Below are 22,961 nucleotides of genomic sequence, written 5' to 3'. Positions count from 1 at the left end.
GGCTACCAGCTCAGAGCAGCTACAGACACAGTGCATTTACGCCTGTTAAACCAGAAGTTCTGCCTATTGTTTTTCCTGCCTTCATCACTTTCTGCTGCTATAGTCCAACTATGCTATACCAGGCTATTAAACATTCAGCATCCAGAATGTCTAGACAGGCTGAAATACTGTCTGTGCTCCTTTTCTCAGAGTCAACTTTCCTCAGAACTAAAAGGCTAGTTGGAAAGCCAAGGTGGCAGAGTTTTGAGTATGAGAGACAATTCTTCAGGCTGCCTTCTGAGTGGGTAGTAATACACACTGATAGGCATTTCTGGCAGTGCACAAAATTTGTGTGCAAACCTCTTGCTGCTCCCCAGAGAGGCTTCAAGCCTTTGACAATTACTGCTAATGTATTAAACAGCTTGCACTCATATTCTAAGGATACCAGACTACATAGAAATGTATTCTGCTAGCTGGCAATTTCTACTCAAATAACAGAGGGGAAAACTCAAGGGTGACTTCCTTGCCACAGAAGATGGGAAAAATCTTTTTGAGGCAGAAACAAATGGTTTCTGTGTAGGGGCCTGTGGACTAAGAGAGACATTTTGCTGTGTATATCTGCTGGTTTTGGCAATGTTGAACAAGAAAGCAAACAGAAGTGCCACCTTTTTTTTTCTATGTAATCTTTATTTTTTTCAGTGCTGACTTGAGTCACTCTGTATAGCAAGAAGCAAGTACTAGTTTTTTGCAGGGTGGAAATGAATGTTGCCTCTAGAAGCTTTGCAAATTGAAAGTTAGATAACATATAAGGGCTGTTGATCCTGTTTTGCTGTTCATGTACTGCACACTCTGTGTGATTGTGATATATATTATAGAAACATGCTTTGATTTTGCACCTCAGGACAAGCCTGGGAGGCTTTTTCAGGTGAGGAGGAAGGGAAGGCAGTCAGGTGGCACAGCAGGAGTTGTCCTTGTTGTGCTTGAAGGAGTGAAGAGACGTGGGTGCTCCTATCCAGCCATGTCTTTGGGGTCCATCCCACTTCCCCTTTGCCTGAAGAATCTTGAGAAACCTTGTGCTAACTCTCTTAACTTCCAGCAAGGGAGAGCAACATCTTAGTGGAAGTGTTTAATAGCCTGGGCTCTGAAAGGAAGGTATTTTTTTCCTGTGTTAGGTGAGCCCTCCACCAACAGACAACAAAACATTCAGACTGCTAGCCAGGAGTTTGAGAAGCAGCATGCAAGGCAGGTGCCTGGATCAGAGGACAAACAACTGAATATGAGCACCTAAGAACATTCTGTTTCCTCTGTTAATGAGAACAAAAGAAAAAAGAGGGTGGCAGATTTATTATCTTATGCCACTCTAAAAGAAAGTTCATAAAGTTAACAGAAATGTGGTTACAAAGTTCAGCATATGAAAATGCTGGACAAATTTTGGGGTTAGAGCTAGAAATCTACCATAAAGCACTTAGGGACTAAAAAAAAAACATTCAAAGAAACTTGCAGTTTAATTTATCAAGAGACTGAAATACGACTTATGCATGCATTAATCTTTGTGGAGACTAATGAGTGAGAAGGACATCTGTAATCTATCACTTAAAGCATAGCAGGAACCTAAACTGGAAAAGTAAATTCAAAGTTTAAAAACATGGGCCTAGTTTTCTGAAGAGAAAAAAATTACTGATGAAAATTAAAAAAAAAAAATTGATGTTCTGATGCCTTCAAATCAATATCCTTTGTTGGCAGCACTGCTTCTAGGAAACAAAGGTTATCTGACACAACACATGAATTAATGATTCTGTGTCTTGGGTTTAAGTTGGATGAAATGATTTGATATTCCCTTCCAGTTTTAAAATCTAGAGAACTTTTCCCAGTTCAGGGGAGAATGCAGAGAGATGACACATCTTGGGGGAAAAAGGAACCCAAGTAATGAGAAGACAGAAAGCATAGCTCCAAAGGAAAACCAAATCAGGATATTGTTTAATAAAACAGCTTCCTTAAATGCATTTGTTGGTCAGCAGTTTTGACTAGACCTGTGTTGGAATGAGAAAGCAAGGCATAGTGGGGTCAGCTGGGTAAAGGCTAACAAAGGGTTGTACATAGGAATTCTCCTCCTGCCCCACAGCAGAGGTTCCCCTGAGTATCTGTCCTACCTAATCATGCTGTGCTGCCCTGAGTGTGGGAAAGAAGAAAAGGGAAACCTGATAGCCCAGTGTCCTTTGCTGGCAGCCTTTTGAGTTGCTGGATAATGTATGAGGTAGTCCTTCAGCTCTTGGTGCTGATTATTCTCCTCTCAAACTCTGTGTATGGGTTTGGGCTTTGCATTTCAAGAAAGCTGGGTTAGAAAGGAATCAAAAAGACTAGAAAATATCCCATAAGGAATTCTTTATTCAGAGGAAGATTTGATACATAAGTATGTGGTTTAGTATTTTAAGTTGCTGCAAAGGAAATTGTTTTTCCTTCCATACTTGGGGGAGGCAGGATAAAAACTGCTGAATGCTCCTTGACTCAGCTTAACTTTGATACAAGGAAAAGCTTTCCAGTAGGATAATGAAGGACTAGTAAACATAGTTAAAAAAGGTGTGTAATTGTTGATGAAAGCTTCAGGAACAGGTAGGACAAGACATCTTTCCAAATGACATTGGGTGATCCTTGTTTCCTTATGCAGCAGAAAAACTTGGGGTCTTTTCTCTTTCTAAGATAGGTTTTTTCCACCTCTTTTGGGCTGGTGGCAATGTTGAACAAGCACTGTTTAGCTGGAGACTATGACATTCTGCAAATAGATATTGTGCTGAACAACATTCTAAGTGTTGCCAAAGAAGGTATATCTCCTCTTCATTTTAAGTAAAATCCGTCAGCCGGTTCAAAAGGCAATCATTGTTCCCTGATAAAATGCAGCTGGTGTGCACATGAGCTTAGTCAGCAGACTATAAAATAACATAAGCCTTCCACAGGGATCAGAAACATCAAAAGCAGAAGGTGTATTTAGAAACAATCTCCAACAGATTGCTATAATTATTAAATGTGATGCATCATAAGTAGTGATGGAATATAGCTGATGATACTACCCAGACAGGAAGGAATAGTGTGGCTTTGGTGTCTGTCTCTATACAGATTTCAAATCCCAAAGACTGGATCATCAGATGCCAGATTATGTGCAGCTCATCATTTAAAATGGGTCTGCTCTCATGAGGGAGGTGTGTATTTACTGAAACAATCAGGGACAGCTTTTGAACAAGTTAACATCTTTAATGTCACTCTACTTGGGAACATGGGAGAAATAACCCTACAAACCTCTCCACTGGACAGCCCTCGTGGGATGTACTGGTGTGGTTACACTTACCTACAGGGCAATGTTTGAAGGCCCACATGCAAGACATGTCAGACATTTCTGTCGATAGCTTATCAACACAGAAGCAGGGAAGTGACAGGTACAGCAGAGTGGCTTTGTGAGAGCCTCTTGGGCTGGAAATGAGCTGCTCTGTCGCCTCAGCTTGCCCTTGTGGGGGCCACATTTTATATGCTTTCAACTCCAAATGGAAGCAATAAGGTAGGATGGACATATGACTGCTGCCAGGAGAAAGTCTCAGATGGAGCTGTTCTGAACTTTCCCCTTCCGCTTTAGATCACATTTCCCTTCAGAAAAAAAGAAAAATCCTAATGGGTTGCTTTTATGTTTTTGGTAAGAAAGAACTGGAGGCACTTAACCCACTGCAACCCATTAAAAATTGATAAAACCAATCAGCAGTTGCATGATAAACCTTTTTGCAGCATTGGTGAATTTTCTTTAAAATATTAACTAGAGTACCATTTTAATAATTGTACTTATAAGATTAATTGGATTCTGTCTGAATTGACTGCTGCAGTCAAAACAGGCTGGTGCTGGAGTGATCAAAATGCTTTGGCTTTATATCGATAGGGCTGTTCTGAATTGCTTTCAGTTCTGTCTCAGCCTTATCTGTTTTTCCTGACCTACAACTCAGGGAATTAACAGTGCTAGACATCATTCTTTCATAGTCTCAAAAAAAAAGTCTCTGGGCCTGCTGCTTTTGCTAACTCCTCTGCTTGCAAGGATTCCCCTCTACTACAACAGTGCAGTCATCCTACAACTCTAGCTAGATGCCTTTTTAATTCCAAATTCTATTTTCCTTAAAATTCAGTACTAACTGGAATTGTCAGGGCCCTGAAAGTCAGAAAACTGCCATCAAGAAACACCTTAAACCATGAATTTTACATCATGTTGCAGTTTGTGCATTTTCAGGTTTTGTACTTGCAGGTATATCTGTGAACATGAGGGAAAGAAATTATTCAAAACCTAAGGTTTCTACTTATTCACATTGAAGCAAGAGTTTTAAAGGGAATGTCAGAATGTAACAAAATTGAGAACAATAGTGGTTAAACCTACCAAATGGAAAAAAAAAAGGTAGAAACATCCATTTGAAACTTTGTTTTTTCATTAAGTTGGGTGGTCTACATTCCTAATTTGGAATGTTAATAAATTTCACCCAAACATTTCTGAAAGAAATAAACTTATGGCCTGTTAGCATTCTGTCTGCATGCTGGAATAAAAAAAATAAGACACCAATATTAGACACCAACTGGCTCTGCCATGTTCCTCAGCAAGATGCTGTGCTGGGAGGCTGAAATACGTGTGAGCAAGAAGTGGCATGTTCAGAATTCCGAGCAAAAGTTTCAGCTGCTTTGATTTCCTAAAACATCCATAGCATTGCCCAACACTCTCTTTCAAATTAAAGCCCATTAGGGCAGGAGGGCTTTTTATCTAGAGATCAGAGCCTACCTTTGTTGTTGATTCATGCATAGGAAAGGCAGATGAAGAGTTAAATACTTGAAGGTAGCATAAACTATACATTTCAACCATATTAATTAATAATCAGTTATGGTAATAACATCAGTTTAGGGTGGTGTGAGAAATAGCCATCTTCACCCATTCTGTATTGCTGTTTTAACAGATAAACTGGCATAATCTGTTCTGTGTTCTGATCCCAAAATTACAAACATATGTGATATGATTCAGGACTGAAAGAAATCTCTGTTTTTTTCAAATTGTTCTAGATTTGACACTCATTTAGGATAGATAAATACAAAACAGTGAATCTATGAAAAACCCATCCCTGTGATCAACCTATGTGTGTTTTTGACCTGTGTGATGCAAGTGGTGCTGTCCTTGGGGAGCACATCCTTGTAATGCAGGGAACTGAATCCCTCTGTCACAGACTAGCCTGTGTCTTCCTAGATGTTGTTCATTCACTGATTGCACAGCTGCAATGTAATTAAAATGTTTGTTTACCTGTAAAAGAGGTGAAAGCTCAACATTGATGTTTGTATACATGCATTGTATTATATCAAAGAAGTCAGGTGGCCTTTACAAATGATTTTCCAAGCACTGTTAAAACTCTTTAAAGCAACTTTTAACTACATTAAGTGGCTTTTGGAAGGGGTGTTAAAAATATCCCATAATGAGATACCTGCAAGTCTCCTCCTTACACAGAAATAGACAGACATATGAGTAAGACATGCCAAGTTTGACTAAGTACATGGCATGGATTTAATTGCTGTGCTGCTCCCTGTGTTTCTGCCATGCAGGAGCAGGGATTAGCATTATGTGTGAACTGGAATACAGGGAAGTTCATGGGGCATCCCTGTGCCTGTCTGCTGAGGGCCCAGCAACCACCACCCAGCTTGTTGCACTGAATTAAGTCTCGAAACATTCTGTGAAATAAATTGTAATCTTCTGAGAAAGATAAATTACTCTTAGGAGCCCTCTGCCTTTACCCTTTAAAAAAAGTGTCTCTTTAAATGTAAATTCAGCTTTCCAACAGAGACAGTATCACCATGGTAACAAACGCAAGAAAAATAAATGTCTCTTAGAGGAAAACGACTTTTTATTTTGTGTAAACATATTCCATATAAAATAAATTATGCTAAGGAATTATTGTATATACAAGCTCAGTAAAAAAGAGTATAAGTCTTTTCCTGGAATGGTTCTCTGAGCTAGTACCAAACATAATTGCTTGCAGTAAAGAAATGTGTTGTATACTTAATTTCACATGCTGTGAATTAGAGCTCTCATCTTTCAGTTTGCTCTAAATGGACTGGAATGCTACAAACTTCAGTGGAGCGTCAGGCAGGCAGCAGGAGTTTACAGAACTGGAGCCTAAAATGTAATCTCTGCCAGGTAATTTATATTACAAGTGCTCTGCTCTGCGAATTTCCTCTGCCCAGTCTACCACTGGAGAGGTTTGTTATTCAAAGAGCACAGAAGCAGTGGTTCGGTTTTCTCCTTTCATTGAATGAAAGGAAGAATGCTTTCAGGTTAGGCCTGTTTCAAAAATAAGATTGATGAGTGGTGTACTTTAAATTGTTCACAAACAAATTCCTCTCTACCTCTTCCTGCATCAGTAACCCCCTACAAAGGTCAGTGTGAGGAGACACCCAAGATGGGTGGTATCACTCTTTGCAAGAACTTTTGCATGGTTAAAAATAATTTCTTTTTATGTTGTCTGCTTTCTCATTTCAGGCTTCAAATTTCACAGTATACAACTATAACAACTATTTTCAAACACTGTCTTCGTTGAAAGGTCCCACAATTATTTATTCGCCCTCTTTCTTTCCCTCCTTTTGGCTGTGTGTGGTGTGTTTGAAGGCTGCAAGGGAGTGAAGATGCTCATGGCTGGGTTTTAGTGGTGGGAGGAGGTGAGGAATTCTGGTGCTTGCCTGTGGAACAGAAACCATTCTGCATTTACCTGACACCTCTCATCTGAATAAGACAGTAGCTTACACAGATTAAGCTCTTTCCTCTTTCTGTATGGCAGGCAGGGAAACTGTAGTATCTGCACTTAAAGATATGTTAAAGAACTGATTTCTTCTAGAGATTGTGACACTGACTTTGGCATGTCATTTGCTATGAGAGGCAGCAGGAATGGTGCTGAAACTGTAATCTGCTCTTTTCCTACCTTAGCTGAGTGGCATGTTCAGAAGAATCAACATCTATCACTTTGAATATTGCTCTGTTACACTTCTTGAAATCAAAAGAGTAAAATGGAATGTTTTCAGTGTTGGCTTGGGCAGAACTTCATACAATCTAGTCTTCTGAGAAAAGATAAAGCAGTCAGTTTCAGGAAAATATTGCTCTTTTATGTGTGCAAACAGTTCTGCAGGAAGTGTAAAGCTAATATGCAGAGATGGATTGCAATGGATTGGCTAAGGTATCAGGGGGCAATCAGCTTCTCCTGCATGTCTCAGACCATGACCTTGGCAAGAGAACCTGGACGGCATTACACTGTGCATGGTGTTCCTTGCTGTGGGGCATTGGGGAGCAGCTGGTAAAGAGATGTACGGGAAGAAACAAAAGTAACAAGGCAGACAAGTACTAATCCTTCATGTGTATATTTCTGGTCATCTGCAGTTTTGGATTAACAGCACGTAGCAATCTGTGTGGCCACCTAAGGACATGACCTTAAACAGTCTTCGGGACTGAGTGCTTGTCAGCAAGCACCGAGGAGCGGCACCTTCTCGTAGCGCTCCGGGGGTGCAGGAGCCCGGCCGCGCACCGCGCTCGGCGGGCAGGGTTCCAGCGGCTGTCCCCGGGTGACACAGCAGCCTCCCCAGCCCCTCCGCCACGCTCCGGGCCAGCCCGAGGTGACTTCAGAATACCACACGGACGTTTTGGCTTACCAAACAGCCTACAGCATTGCGAACACACGGGCAAAGACCTAGGAAGGGGTGAGCATCCCACCCCTCCTATTGCTAGAGTTGGTCACTGTGTTTCAAATAGAGGCGGTCAGAAGGGGAGAAAGGTGCCTTACTGCAATCTTAACGACTTCTATCTGTTCCTCTCTCTTCAAGGTGCTCTGCAAAGGCTGTATCCGTGTGGGGGGCTAGGATGGACGCCACTGCTGCTCAGACAGGTTCTGGATGAAGAGGCAGGAGCAGACAGACACCTTCCCCAGGCTGCCGGCCCCGATCCCCTCACGCCGCGCCGACCTCTCCACACAGGCTCCGCTCCCGCCCCGCCGCGCGCGGCCCCAGGGCGCAGGCGCGCAGCCCCCGAGCCAATGGGGCGGGCGGGGCGGGGCGGGGCGCGGCAGGGTTGCGGCCATTGCGGCCCGGCCGGGTGCGGGGACGCGTCGCTGCCGCCGCCGCGATGGTGTCCTGGATGATCTCCCGAGCGGTCGTGTGAGTGCCGGGCTGGGGCTGCAGCTTATTTCCCGAGGCGGGGATGGTCCCGATGAGCGGCGGGCGAGGGGCGGCGTCCCTTTTCTCCTTCCCGCAGCCTCCTGAGCCGGGTGGTCTGTGCTCCGCGCTCCCCTTGGGGGTCTGTGTGCCTCAGAGTCCTTGTGCTCCCAGAACTCCCGCCAGACCGGCACCGGGGCTGTGGCTACCCCGTGTCTCCTGCTCTTGGTGCACCTTTCCCGGGGCTGCGGAGCCTGCCGACTCGCGCTGCTTGTGCCCGTCACGCACAGATTGCAACCGTTGCTTGTACTTGATCCAAAGTAACCTATAAAATCTCGTAGCTTTTCCTTTTTAACTTATAGCAGAGTTGAGAGGACTAGAAGAATGCTTGCGAGTGTGAGATGGCGGTCTGTGCTGAGTGTAGCTTATCAGCTGAAGAGATAGATTGGCAGTGTTGTTGTGTACTGCACCTCATAAACTCGAGTTTTTGGAAGCCAAAGAGGCAAACTTTCTTAGGCGAGAAGCTTTATGTTATATCTTGTGTCAGTTCTGTTTGAGAAAGAGTAAACTGCAGTGGCACCTCTGATTTTTTTCATCGGCATTGTACTGTTCATTCCTGAAACTGATGAGTTATTGTGTTTATTTGAATTATAGTCCCTCATAAAGGTTGAGTAATATTTGGGTAGCAGAGTCTTCCTCATGCTCCTTGCTGGATAGGACTCTGGGGTCCTCAGTGTTTATTGGGTCGTTTGAGCTGAGATTTGCTGTGTGTGAGTTTTTGCCAAGCACATGAAGTGAATCTGCTCACAAAGCAGTCCAACAAACATCAGAATTAGCATAAAGTATGTAGCAGGAGTGTGTGACCCACAGCAGGACATAATGGGATTGTCCTGTTTTGTTGGTGACAGATAACCCCCTTAAGCTGCCTGGTGGAATTTCATCTGCAAGCTTTGCCAAGTTTTCTCACACTTTCTCATACTGCCACGTACATTTTCCTGCTGCAGTCCAACCACCTAGATAAGCAGCAGTCCTTCTCCCTCTTCCTGCCCTCCCTGAGACTTGTCACATAATTGCAACTTGCAAAGTAGAACATCACGTTCCAGAATTGGCAAAGGACGAGAGAGGTTTGGAAGAGAGTCTGTGGGAGGAATTGCTGTTGGTGCACTTTGCCAGTGTGGTCTTCCCAGAGGCTTTGCACGGTGCTATAGGCAAGAGGCATATTCTTGCTTTCTGTACATCAGATGGAGCTGCTTAACCTGTTTCTGCTTTGTTACATAAGAACATCAACCAGAGAATTCTTATTTTAACTGTTTAGACTGTGTTGGTTTCAAGGGAAATAGCAGCAATGCTGAGTACCTTAATTTCTGATGACCAAATTCTTGTGTAGTTAGTTGGGTTTTTCCCCCCTTGAATTTCTATGGGTTGTATTTGCATAAATTAAAATCCTCTACGAACTTAACCCAATAGCACAGGGAATGAAGAGAACAGCTACTGTTCTCCTTAGGTTTATTGCAAAAGGCAATAAAGGATAATGTACTGTGCAATTCTGTGGAGTTTGGTTTCCTTGTTGCCATTGGTCACTCATCTAATGTGTGCCCTAATTATTTTTGCTAAAAAGGGAGTCCTAAATATTATTTATAAATCCTTTCCACCTTCTTTTGTCCTTGTTTCCTAGATGTGGGATTTAAATAGTTTGCCAGTGTTCAATTTCTCAGGAAGGTGAGTGTGTTCAATGAGAACTTGGACAGCATTGAGATTTGTTTGACTTTACTAATAAAGCAAAATTCTTGTGAAAACAGAAGATGAGAAGTAGCACAGAAGTAGATGTGGTGTGACATGAGAGGTCTTAATTTCAATGGTCTTGAGAATGTCCTTCTTGTCCTCTTTTCTCAGTGTCCATTATCTTCCTTTTTTGATCTGTTTTCCCCTGGTCTCTTCCCAGATGTATCTATTTCAGTGACTTTGAGTCTCTGAATTGTGTGTTTGGAGTTTGGAAGGTGTGTCCTTTCCCTCAGAATCCCTAAGAAACAGATTTTTAAATACTATGTAGCTGTGAAGACCTGAGGCTCTTTCTTATGTAGCATTTGGATTCTGGTGTGGTGACTTCCTGGGGCATGAGTCCATAGCAGCCTGTCATCTTGACTGTGATGGAAAGGAGCAGCAGTTTTCTGTCTGTGGCAGAGTTCTCCACTCCTGACTGACCTCCTATGTTTCAGGGCCAAAAGAGCAGCAAAATATTAATTTCTAGGTGAGTCGCAGTGCCCTCTGCTGACTTCTCATGTGGTGGGCTTGTCCTGACATGTGTGTCCCAAGCAAACTGCCTTCTAATTCAATTTGAGAGTTTGCAATTTGGAATTCATTAACTCCACTAAAATACTTTGGTTAACGCTTTAAGGAACTAGGGAATGGAACTAGTAGGGAATTTGAATTCTTAATTGCATGTGAATTGTCTTGAGGAGTCATGCACAGGAAACGGGGAGTGGTTCAAATTCACTGTTCCACATAATAATCTCCAGCAGAACTTTGTTTTAATGAAATCTTTTCCCTTTGCTCTATCAATGCTACTATTCTTAAGTATTTAAACTTTTGAAATACTTTGTAATAATTGCATGTCTTTATGTCGAGAAGCAGAAGACTTGAAGTACACAATTAAAACATCTTTCCATTTTCAAATTCTATGCCAATTGGGTGCTGTTGTAGTAAGTATAGCTCATTATTATTTCTAAAACACACTGGCTGTTGCAACCATTTTTTGAATGTTTACTGCAGAGTTTTTCCTTTTTTCATGTAACAAAACCAACAAAAAGATAAATTATTTCATTCAGAGTCTCAGAAAACTTCTCGGAGTGGCACATCTTGTTCTTAGTCTTTAATGGTGGAAATAATTTTTTTAATTTGTGACTGCCCATCTTGTTAACTTCAAATAGAGCTTGTGCCTGACTTTTCATCTGCTTGGATTGCTCATTCTTCTCATTTGTAAGGTCTGAGTGATTGTGTACACATCAGTTGCTGAGACAGTATTTAATAGTAAACACACTGAATACTTGTCAGTCACAGCCTGGTATGGATGAGATCAGACCATCCTCTTGTGCCAAGCAAAGATGTGAAAGCATCCTAAATACAAAGTAGATGGCCATTTTGTTCTTGCAATCTGTTAAAGCAGACTGTCTGCTGTAATCTGTTAACTTTTTTCCCTCCTCACTTAAAAATGAAAGTTCCCCCATCTGTGTTGCTTTGCATCACACTCTCTCCCTTCATGTTTAAGTACGTGGTTTGTTTCCAGTTAAGTAGGTCAGCATCCATGGATGTTGGAAGGAAAAGTTGCAGTTCTCCACAGAAGGATGTATTTGTCTTGGGTACTAGTAGTTAGCTTTCTCTTTGCTTGTGTTTATAATGTCTGTCTTCCCCACCCCAGTTTTAACGCCTTGCAAATATTCCTTGAATCTGATATTAGATTATAACTAGATGCTTTAAGCTGGACAAAGACTGGGGGACACAGGAGGTGACCTGGAGCTAGGTAGTAGTATTAGTCTCTTTCAGCCTTTGCTGCTTTACAGATTGGAGCTGTTTCTTTAATGGTAGTTTCCAAGACATTATCTTACTCTACTTTTGTTGCTTCTGTTGTTCTACATTTCCAGATGTCCAGCTGCCCCTAGAATTACTTTATATCTGAGAATGGGTGGCTGAAGCCATAGCTTGTGTGTTGATCTGTGTTGTCAGGAATACCTGGCTTAGCATGTAGATCGTGTTTCGTGTAGCTGTGTATGCTTTGACTGTAAACCTCAATCGTGTCTTGTTCTTGGAATACACTTTTTTAAAATTAAAAGCATAAACGGAAAAATATTTACCCTCTTGTTTGCTAATCAACATGCTGTCAAACATGTCTTGAAGTGAACACAGCTCGTGGGATGGCATCGAGTAACAATAACACCGTGTGTGGAAGGCATAGCTACAGCTTAACAGCCTGCTCTTCAAACAAGCCATTTGTGGGAGAGGTTCTTTGACTGTTTGTAGCCTGCTCTCTGGCACAATGGTTGCAACTGAAGTGTGAAGGATGTTGACTGCTGTTGGATGCTGAATTTCTGATGGTATTCTTCGGTTTAAAGGCCTATAAATTGCTGCTGCACCTGTGGGGAAAAAGGAGTTGCTGTCATAGCGTGAGTGCTGCAATGTCTGTCTCATCACAGAACTGGCATGAATCAGTAACTGTGTATCAGTTATCCTTGGCATTTCATGCTAAATAAATCTCACCACCCTTTTGCTGGGAGGGGCTATCCTGTCCTTCATCCTCTCCTCATTCACTTTCCACATGATCCAAACTCTGTGACCACTGTGTGAGTCTGATTGTTTTGTCAACTAGAATGAAAATTAGTATTGATAGAAGTTAATCTTTTGTTAGTTGCAATGAAGTGCATCAGCTCACGCTGCTGTTGTGTAGTTGCTAGGCAAATGCTGTGTTGAGAATGAAAGGTTGCAGGACAAAACCAGCATTATTTTAGGCTTTAAAGCATGCTCTGAAACTACATTCTTTGCTTTCACATTGCTGCTTATTCTTTCTTCTTCTGAATCTAGTTCCAGTAATAACAGTGCAGCTGTTCTAATCAAACAAGGTGTCAGATTTTTTAAAGGGTTTTCAGTTTCATGGGTTGAAATCTGTAAGCATATGTAAGTCTAGGTATTAAGTGTATTGTCCTGACTGTGTGAAAGTTTAAAATCATTTACATAATTAAGCAGTGAAATCATCAGAACTCTTCTCTCCAATAGTTCAGCTTCTCAGTGAGGTAATCCTAATATATACAACGAGAAGTCTCTGCTCACTTGTATATGACTTGTAACACCCCTGGAGTTGGTACAATGCAAAATTTCTGTCTTTGACAACTTGTAAGAAAGAAGTGTCCCTACTGCTTGTGTGGCACACCTTGCCTTAAATCAACATTTGCTCTGCATCCTGGCTGCTCTGTTCTCTGCCATGTTTACGGGATGGTGAGAGAGCAGAGCGTGCGTGCTCAGTGTGCCCAGCCTGTGGCGGGCGGCTGGACTGAAGCTTGCTCAAAACAGATGGAGCACGTCTGGAGGTGTCCTGGGGAGTCTGGCATTCTTACTTCATGGTCTTGGCATGTGCTGTGTTACAAAATGTGCTGAACTCCACATGTGTGTCCTGTGCCTTATAGATAAAGAAATACCAAGAACTGCACGATCTGGCACAAAAGGATGTTTCTAATTAAAACAAACAACCTCCTCTCTTGCAGTGTTCCACAAACCAGTGTCTGCTTTGGGCTAGCACGTTGTAGGCTATTGAGCAGCTATGCAGCCTGGACAGAATGGCTTGTCTTTCCTGGGTTTGTACATAGAGGCAGCTCCCTATATGCTTCTGTAAGGCTAAGGAAGATCCTAAGCCAAATTCTGATTTTTTTTTTTTTTTTTTAAAGTCGCTTTGGCTCAATAATTTTACTATTTGACAGAAATCATCTTCAAAATATGTGTAAAAACATGTCTGGCAAAGTCCTCTGTTCCGGTGTTCCATGTGCAAAGGAGCTTTCTCTGAGCTTTTTGGTCCTTTTTATTCTGCTTTTGAAATTCCAAAATTTTGAAACCTGTGAAAGTACTAGAAAAAACTTTTGTATAGAAGAAAACATTACATCTGCCAGCAGTACAATCCCTCTGTTGTCAAGACCTGCCAGACTAGATCGTAACAATTTACTCCAGGACAAATGAGATGAGGTGTGTAGGGTCTAGGCAGGAAAGGTGATTGCAAGTTTTTTGCTGACCAGTATGACTTCAAACACGACTGGCCTCAGTGGCACAGAACAGCCAATCTGACAAGATACTTTTTTATATGAGGGATATAAAACACCCCACAGAGGCGATCTCTGCACTGAGCTTCTTGTCAGCCATCTGTGTTGCTTTGCTGTTCAGTTTATCACTGACAAAATGATAGGGCGTTACTTCTATTTCTCTTGTGTTTCCTAGCAGTCTGCAAGCATCAACATGGAGGTGGGTTTAACTAGATTAATGTTTGCCCTGTGTTTATCATCTTTGGAACATTACTCATGCATCCCGAAGACGGTTGGAACTTGTGTTTGATGTTGAAAACTAGGTGCAGTTTATTTCAAAAGCCTGCAACCTGGCTTTAAGTGCAAGGATTTCCCAAGAATTTTTCCTGATGTGAGAAGCTTGACATGATGCTGTACTTTTTTGTGTTAAAGCTGTTGGAACTTCCAGTGCTCAAACGGGAAAATCAGAAAACAGTTTGTGCTTGTGCCTTCCTATCACTGTCTGGTTTTGTTATTTCCTCCCCCCACCCTGTTTTGTAACTCATTGATCAAAACTATGGAAAGGAGAGTCAGGAAGATGGTCACTAGATTAAAGATATCCTGATTAGTTTTTACAGTATGGTAACGTTACCTTAACTAATATAAAAACCCCAAAGAATTATTATTTGGCTTTGTGCTGTCATTATTCACTTCTGTCTGCTAATCTTTTTTTTTTTTCCCTCAGATTAGGATTTTGTTCTAGAATGCATCATTGCCTTTATAGAAGTCTAAAGGCACATCTAGGATTACTCAGTTGCAGTGTATTTAATATCAGAATGTTTTAGGAGCTGACCTATTCAAAATTTTCAGCAGTGAACAGATTATGGTTCACTTGGAAGACACTATATCCACAGAAACATAAAATAGATGTTTTATGTGGCTGCTTTGGCAGTCATTAATTTGCTGTAGTTGCAATGTAAGCAATGTTGGTTTTACTGTTCTACTTATAGAACTTTGAGGAGTAGTTTTTCTTGTCTAAAAGTTACCCTTGAATGGTTGAGACAAAATGAAATTTACATTTGTATAAAGAGGATAATGTGAATTGGGCAAATTACTTTACATTTGCATTTGGAAAATAACATTTCTGAAAAGGCACACATTTCTTTTGTGTCTTCTGGTTTCTTAGTCCATTTACATATAAACAGTGAAACACGATTGTGTTAACAGAATTCTTCTCTCAGAAAAATTTTTTTGTTAATCAGCATAGTGTGCTTTATTTGTTTCTGAGAGCAAAACCTAACCCTCAAACTAATTAATGCGTGAGTCTACAAACCCCCATAAATTATTTGGGTTCAAAAGGGACGAAATTAGTTATCTTTTAGCATTGTATTTTTGTTACTAATAGAACTGCATGAATAAGACTGGTGGAGATTCTGCTTGTCAGCCTGAACTTGGTGTCTAAGAGAATCTTCAGAGTTCTCTATGTACCAGGTATAATTGAGGAAACACGTTACTTGGGAATGACAAGTCCAGATGCTGCCTCAAGCATCTGCCAAATACAAAGTTCATAGAAACCTTTTCCTGTGTACAATGGAAAGGTTTGTTCTTTGAATGCTCTAAGAGGCTTCAGAAGTACATTTCTGGGTTATAAGATTAACAGAATTGTTTGAAAATCAAGGACTTTATGGCAAAAAATTAAAATGTCTGTAGCTTTGGATGATTAAAAACAAAACCACCAGCTGTCTGAGGTAGAGATAAGACATGCTTACTTTTACTTCAGGAGTTGGTGTTACATGGTTCCACTTACAACCTTGCTCAGATTGTGGTATTTTTGTAGCATTTTTTGGGAGAGGCAGGACATTGAGGCTGGTCTCTGATGACGCCCTTGGGTTCAAGAATGTGTAATGATTAAGCATCATTCCAACAATTAAGTAGGACCTTTCTGAGCCTTTGGGTTATGAACTTCATTTTTCTCTCTGGAGCCACCCAGACAGATTAATATTCCACACAGTGTGACCTATAGGAGCGTGGGCACTTTTATTTTTTAGTGCAGCCCATATGAATGGCTGGTTACGTGCAGTGTGGTTTGCCTTACAGTAACAGACAGCTCAAAAATAAAATGTGGTTTCCCTTGGAATAAGCAGAAGTAATTTTTATTTGGGACCACTCCTATTTTAAATACTAGTTCCCTATAGCCAGTTATTTTGATGTTGATTAATATTTCCAAAAATAAAGATACTCTTAGAGCAGCAAACAATGACTTTGGATTTTAGCTTGTGAAATTAGCTCAAGTCTCTAACAGACCTGATGTAGGGTGAAAACCATAGTTGAAAAGGTAAGTATCCAAGTGGAAATCCATTTTTTGATTATGGCATTTGGAGGTGGTAGAGGGAATGAGCCTGGGCCATAAGTGATGGCCAAGCCTGGAAGAGGAACTCCAGTGGAGTAGCTAGCTTTAAAGCCACTTGTCAAAGCTGAATAAAGCTCTAGATTTGAAAAATAGTTGGGAATGGGCATGACTTCAGAGTCTTGAGAGAATCTAAACTGGGTTTTCTCTAATATTGAAAGTAATATTAAAGTACTGGATTCCTGAACCTACAGTTCAAGCACTGGGTACATCAGGAAACTTTCTCCTTAGGCAGCTGCTGAGACAATAGAGGAAATATGCTTAAACACTTTTATTGCAAAGAATTTGTCCCCATCTCCTGCAGTTGAGACTTATGTCTATACTGAGTGATTATACATGGGCTTCCCATTGTGACTTCTATAGCTTGATTGAAGGTAATATAACTCAGGGTAAATATGCCCAAATCTACTTTAATAAATAAAAAACTAGCCATAGATATTTTTGGGCAACCATTGTTTTTTCCCCCACAGCAGTGAAAGAGATTACTGCCACTTAGAGCACTGAGTTATCTTGTCTTGGGACTTGCATACATTAAATGAGTGAGGCTGCTTTAAAAATTTAAGTACAGTTGCTGTAATGAGAATGTATTCTGCTGGGCTTTTTTGACTTTTATTCTAGGGATGTGATGTTCTTGTATTTTTGGCAGAGTTTTTTTTAGTTTTCTGTCACCTGCAGAACTTCTGTCACTTAATTAGTATTGCTGCTCTTCAGCTGTGCTGCATTACTGCTTCTCTTCCAACTTTGTGCTGGATATAATCCTATCTTTGTATGCAAATCTGATTGTTTCCTGGTCATGTCACCAGGACTGAGACCTCTGGGCTTTCAAGAGCTGAAGCTTTAAGACTGTTAAACATGTTTGAAAATGTGCAGGACTTGGCAGTACCAAGATGAGTCTTTGCTTTGTTTTCTTTATGCTAGCTTTGGTTCTCCAAACATCCATCTAACTTCCCTTGTTTCAAAATTTGCCGTGGCACAGAGCAGAGGAGCCTTTGAGAAGGAGTGGCTACTGGCTTGACACAAGTTACTGAAGTTAGTGTAATGAACAATTTTCCAATATTCCATATAGATTTCAATGGAAGGTGTTTTAAGGTGTCTTCTGGATTCTTCTTGATATGGAGGACATCATGTTCTTACATAGAAATAAAGACATAAAAATTTGTAGAGGCTTTCAACATAATTTTGAAGACACTAGGCACAAAAATAAGAGAGCTGGTAGTTTTAAAAATTGAATTTATGGAAGCCAAGAAACTACCAAGTGTATTTGTAACTTTAAACCTCATAACAAAATGAAACACCTAATTCTAGATCTGTAATGTTCCTGTTAATCTTGTTCAGCACATCATCTGCATTAAATTACCCATGTCTTTTAGGAGCTCTCAGAAGCATCCTAAATGGAGAGGATCATGTTGCTCATGAAAAGTGCATGTGTAGCTTGTAATACCTCCAAGAGCAGTAAGTGTAAAGGACTTTTTCCAAAGCAGTGAAGCTCATAAGTGTGTTTCTCTGTCATCTGTCAATTACCTTTATTATGTAAACTCTTAATGTGACAGTTTCTTTGAACATGCATATAGGTATCAGCTTTCATCTTTAAACTTTAAAAAAATTGTAGTCTTAATTGTATCTTGTTCACCTACTTTATGAAATAAGCTTATTCATGCACATACAAAATGAAAATAGAAAATATCTCCTGAAAACTAGGCTTGGTTTGATGTTTTTTAAAAAATGAAAAATAGCAAATTAGTCAGTTTATTTCTTCTGACATCCTTTATCCAGCTGTCAGTCCTTGCTGATCATTAGAAGTTCAGTACAAGGACACATCTTTTTCTTTGATCAAAGTTATGTGCAAGGTTGTCTTAAGAACTCTCTGAGAAGTCCCTGCAATGTTCCTAATTGTTGGCTATTTCTCAGTGTTCAGTTGTGCTCCTGCCTGATACCACAGCTGGCTGACATGGGGCCACAAATACTTTGCTTCCAGTGGCAAGAAGTCTTAGCAACAGAGAAATCAGAGATAATTTCATTTATTTGAAGAAATTAAATTACTTGAGATTTAAGTAAGCCTGAGCAGCTTTAAAAATGAATACTTCTCCAGCAGGGATGAAATTTTGCTATTGAGTTTGAGCTAAGAGCTAGGTGAGAGATGTAAGTTCTTTTGTAAGGGTTGTTCTGTGTTTGAAGGTTTTCAATGTCTGCTCTTTATCTCGAGGAAGTGCTGCAGATGGTGTGGATGCAGTTCCTCGGTGTGAGTGCTTGCAAGGTGTGAGCTCACCTGAGTGCCCTGCCCGTGCTGAGCCTGTGAGGCTGTAAACAGGAAGGAGTGCTGGGATGGGCAGGACGCTGTTACAGCACGAGTCAAACATGTCTCATAAAAGCAAGAGGTGAATAGGTGGTTATGCAGAGACATGACTAAGGGTTTTATAACAATTTCTATTTGCCTTCCAGTACTAGCTTTTTGGAATTTTCTGTGCAGCTGGGTTTGTTGGGCCTGTTGACTGTGTTTTGAGCAGGATTTGTTATCTGTTTCAGATTTTTTGGTGTTTTTTTATGACATGGTGTTGATAACTCCAGACTTATGCTCTTCTGTTAAAGCATGCCTAGGCTATCCAGCAGTACAAGCAAAACTGCTCAGTTGTGGATGCAAGTTTTGGGCACTATCTCCAGGCACAGGTGCAGATTCTTTGAGTTGAAATGATATGCAAATAGCTTCTCCCCAAGTACTTCTGCACTGTACAGGATCTATATGTGAACAGGAGGTGAGCTGATTCACAGATTTTGTGTACCAGTGATGCCCTTTCAACTCGTGAGAAGGGTGACTGGGAGAACTATGTTAAAACACTGATGCAACTTGACCATGTGAAAGAGTTTCCAGGCTGACTCATTAGAGAGGGTAGCCTGGATTTTGCTTCAGGAGTTGTTTTTTAGCTGTCCCTTGTTCCACACTGCCATGGGAATAGTCTGGAGGGGGCTGTTGGAGCCCATAAGTACATCAGCATTTGCACACACACTCCAGTGGAGAACATCCCTTACAGAAGAGAATTTTTTATAATTTTTTTGTTGTGCTCTTTTTAGACTTCTCTCAAGGTTCAGACAGGGATATATCTCCATGTTGAGACAACTTCAAGAGTTATCTGGCAAAAAGTGCCAGATTATTTGGGGTAGATCAATAATTAGTCCATAAACATGAGTAGATAGGGTACTTGTTGTAGAGCCTAGAGGTCTGCATTGGAAAAAAGGGTTAATTGTCTCCTATCGGACTGCTTGCAATTGTTATACTTGGGACCCATTAAATAAGAGTTCCTGGCATAGGCAAGTCCCACGTTTTGGAGGAATCAGTAGGGATGTCACTTTTCCTGTTAAAATTCTAGGGTGGTTTCTGACTGCTTGAGTAATTGCCTTGCCATTGGTTATGCTGTGCTTTGGAAGAATCTGGCAGTTGCTTTGGAGAATTCCAGCTTTCTAAGTTGGAAAGTTAATAGCTGCATTGCTCAGTTCAAGAATGTGCTTTATTCAGATCTGTCAGTGCTTCTGGGTATATTCTTTAACTGTTAAGACATTTTTGTTCTCTGGCTTTTGTATTCTGGTCATAAGAATGATGTGAAGATTTTAACAGACCTGTTTCTGATTGCATTCCTGCATTTTGGTAACTGTAATCTGCTAAAGGAGTTGCTGAATTTAAAGTTCACTACTACTGGCAGACATGTTCTTTCAATAGGATTTACATGATTTTCCCTGCCCCTTGCTCAAGGAAGGGGGGGTGGAAAAAAAGTAAGATACAATTTCTTGAGGGGTTCAGGAGCTGATCCTCATGCTCCCCTGTCCCTGTAGCAGCGTAGCATTTTGGTCAAAGTGTAGTTTTTGTAGTTACTTGAATATGTAGTGTTTTACTGTAGATTGTTTGGTTACTATTGTGTATCTGAATAGCAAAATAGAACAAAATTCTGTCAGGTGCTGGACAGAATGACTTTGTTTAGGGTAGTGCTTTTCAAAAACATTCAGGACAAAAATGCCAGGGCAAACTTTTGTTTGTCTGGACATGTGAACCATGTGTGGTAGCTGGCTTAGTCTAGAAGTCACTACCTAGCTGTATCACTCAGGGGGAGGGGTAAGGCATGATTTGAGAGTCTTGCTTTTTTTGGCAGTGTATTAGGTTTGTGTGTCAAGGTTTTACTCTTTATTTCTCATTTTCCTACTCTGATTTGATTGGTAATAGATTAACAATCAAATTACCCAAACAGGGTTGGCAATTGCCCATGACAGTAACTGGTGACTGATCTCTGTCCTTATCTCTCCCCACAGCCTTTGACCTTTTTGTTCTATTTTCTCTCCCCTGCCCAGCTGAGGTGGGGAGTGACAAAATGGCTTTGGTGGGCACCTGGTGTCCACCTGGTGTTGGGTCAACCCAACACATGCAGGGTTTTTGGCTTTTCCCTGTGAATAGGATTCTTCCATGTACTCCTTGTGCCTTATTTCAATCTTGAGAGCGCCACGGAGGTGCACAGCAGGCAAAACTTAATCCATAACTGTAGCCTCATCACTTGGGAGCCAAAACAAAAGGAGAGCAAAGTCCGAACTGCTGATCTTTGATGGGAGTGGCTTGGAAGCATATGGGCAGTATACAGTCTAAGCAAAAATGCTTCTGCTTTTCCAGTGTGTGTGACTGAAATCCCATTGGTAAGGCATATGGCTCTATTTGCCTTTTTTACAGCCAAGAACAGCCAGCCAAAGATTCAAGCATTGTTCTTTAGGTTTTTATTCTGCTATTTCTTTTTCATTAGCAGACTTCCTTACAAATGAAATCTTGGTTAGGCTAAGCTTGCTAACCATATGTGGAATAGTAATTATAGTTCATCCAGAAGTAAAATTGTATTACCACCACCAGACCTAGTTTCTGCATACACAGTACAGTGTAATCTACATTACTTCTGGTATTTCCATGTTGTCTGACCAGCTCTTAGAAAAAACTTGTATATGTTTATGGCAGGGATGGAAGCCACTCCTAATGTAACTGGGAAACACTTGATATTGAGAAGGGGAGCTGGGCATGGTCAGCAAAGCAAGGCAGTTTATCAGGCCTTTACATTCAGGTCCATGGTTTTGTGGAGGCATGGAGGATTCTTTTATTCTCCAGCCTGCCACTCAAGGGTGTAGGTACATATTCCTACTTTAGGTGCACACAGTGTCTGAATCAGTCTGTGGAGATCCTCAGCTTATGAGTGGACGAATGGGTGTCATCTCTACTACAAAATTTTTAGGGAAAGGGAATTTAGTGAATGGTGCTGTCTCCAAAGCATCTCATACTAAAAGAGTTTCCTGTATTGCTTTAACTGTTAGGTAAGGAGCAGTGTTCTCTTTTTGCATTTTGGAGGAACAAAAGAATAAAGGGCCAAACACTATTCCATGCTTTGGGCAATACTTTGGCAACGTGAACAGACTGAACCCTTAAATGCATTGTTGTTAATGCTAATGGGTTAGTGTTTGAGGAGTCTGGATGCAAGTAGTACTTTTGAGTACTTTTATTTGTCTCTTAGTTTCTTTTATTTTTAATAATTTTTAAGAACTGGGACTTTAGAGTTGTTTACTATCCAGGTGAAATATGTTCAGTGCCAGAGCAACATGTGTACAGATGACTGATACTTCAGTTATCAGTCAGATGCAAACTTGGTTGCTTTGCTTCATAAATGAGCCTTTCAAGCAATTATTCACTTTGAAGCTATTAAAACTGTAAGACCAGAGATTATGTGGTAATGCAGGCAGTGAGCTGGGTTTTTAAAAAAATACAGCTCTATGGATATGCAAATTCATTGTTTTATTCAGATTTAAAGGCCCTTTGATACTTTTTTCTTCGTATTTTTATTTAAAACTCCTAATATATTTGAGAAACATTTCTCTTTACATGAACAAAATGTCTGTAAAGGAGGTGGCTGTACCAAAAATGGAATGCTATGGTAGCTACTGAGTCCAGCTAAAAACCTGAAATAGCTGGGCTTACAACTGGCAGTGAAATTACATTGGTAAGCAGGATTATCCATGTATCTACTAATAATATAAAGTAAATGACGTCACACTCAGCTGAAATCTGTTTCCATCTGTGGAAACTGCCTTTGTTTTTGTCTGCTCCATTCGTGCAGTGTGCTGATGCTCAGTGTGAAACACAAACCACACTTTGAAAAATAACACTCAAGCTTTTAAATTTGAAAAGCCACAGAATAATTGGGAACATCCTTAAAGTAGTTGTACAGTTTCTGTAGAAATATCAGAGGATGGATGTGCTTCTAATGTGTAGCAGTAGGTGTTGCTGACAGCTTTGAGCTTTTTGGAGGTGTGGATTCAAAGAGGAAAAGGACTCGAACGTGTGGGGCTTTTGTAGCCATCTGTGTGCCCAGGCTCCCTGCTGTTCCTCTGCTAGCTGTTTGTGCCTCAGTCAGCTGCACTGATCTCTTTAGCCAGTGTACCGATCCATCGTGCAGAGATGGAAGGTAAAAGGGAGTTTGCTGGCCTTCAGCTACGCTCACTGGTGACAAGTTGGCTTTTGGCCTGTGAAACTGCCTGGTAGGTTTAACTAAAGTCAGAGGAGTTTGCCTGTGTGGAGAAGACACTGGTGCCAGAGCTGGCAGCAGCATTATGCCGCACTTTCA

General features: G+C 40.9%; 1 protein-coding gene across 1 annotated transcript in view; it reads left to right on the top strand.

The window, feature by feature from the left end:
* The first annotated feature begins 8,059 nt into the window (after positions 1-8,059).
* REEP3 (receptor accessory protein 3) overlaps positions 8,060-22,961 on the top strand; it is a 36,862-nt gene continuing 21,960 nt past the window's right edge. Inside the window, exon 1 of the mRNA XM_041473705.1 lies at positions 8,060-8,172. Within this exon, the coding sequence (XP_041329639.1) occupies positions 8,141-8,172 (32 nt within the window). The 5' untranslated portion in view covers positions 8,060-8,140. The remainder of the gene's footprint in view (positions 8,173-22,961) is intronic.

The sequence above is a fragment of the Pyrgilauda ruficollis genome, unplaced genomic scaffold, assembly GCF_017590135.1.
Source record: "Pyrgilauda ruficollis isolate IOZ18807 unplaced genomic scaffold, ASM1759013v1 scaffold11, whole genome shotgun sequence".
In the NCBI taxonomy this organism is placed as follows: domain Eukaryota; kingdom Metazoa; phylum Chordata; class Aves; order Passeriformes; family Passeridae; genus Pyrgilauda; species Pyrgilauda ruficollis.
This window is presented reverse-complemented; position numbering and strand designations above follow the sequence as displayed.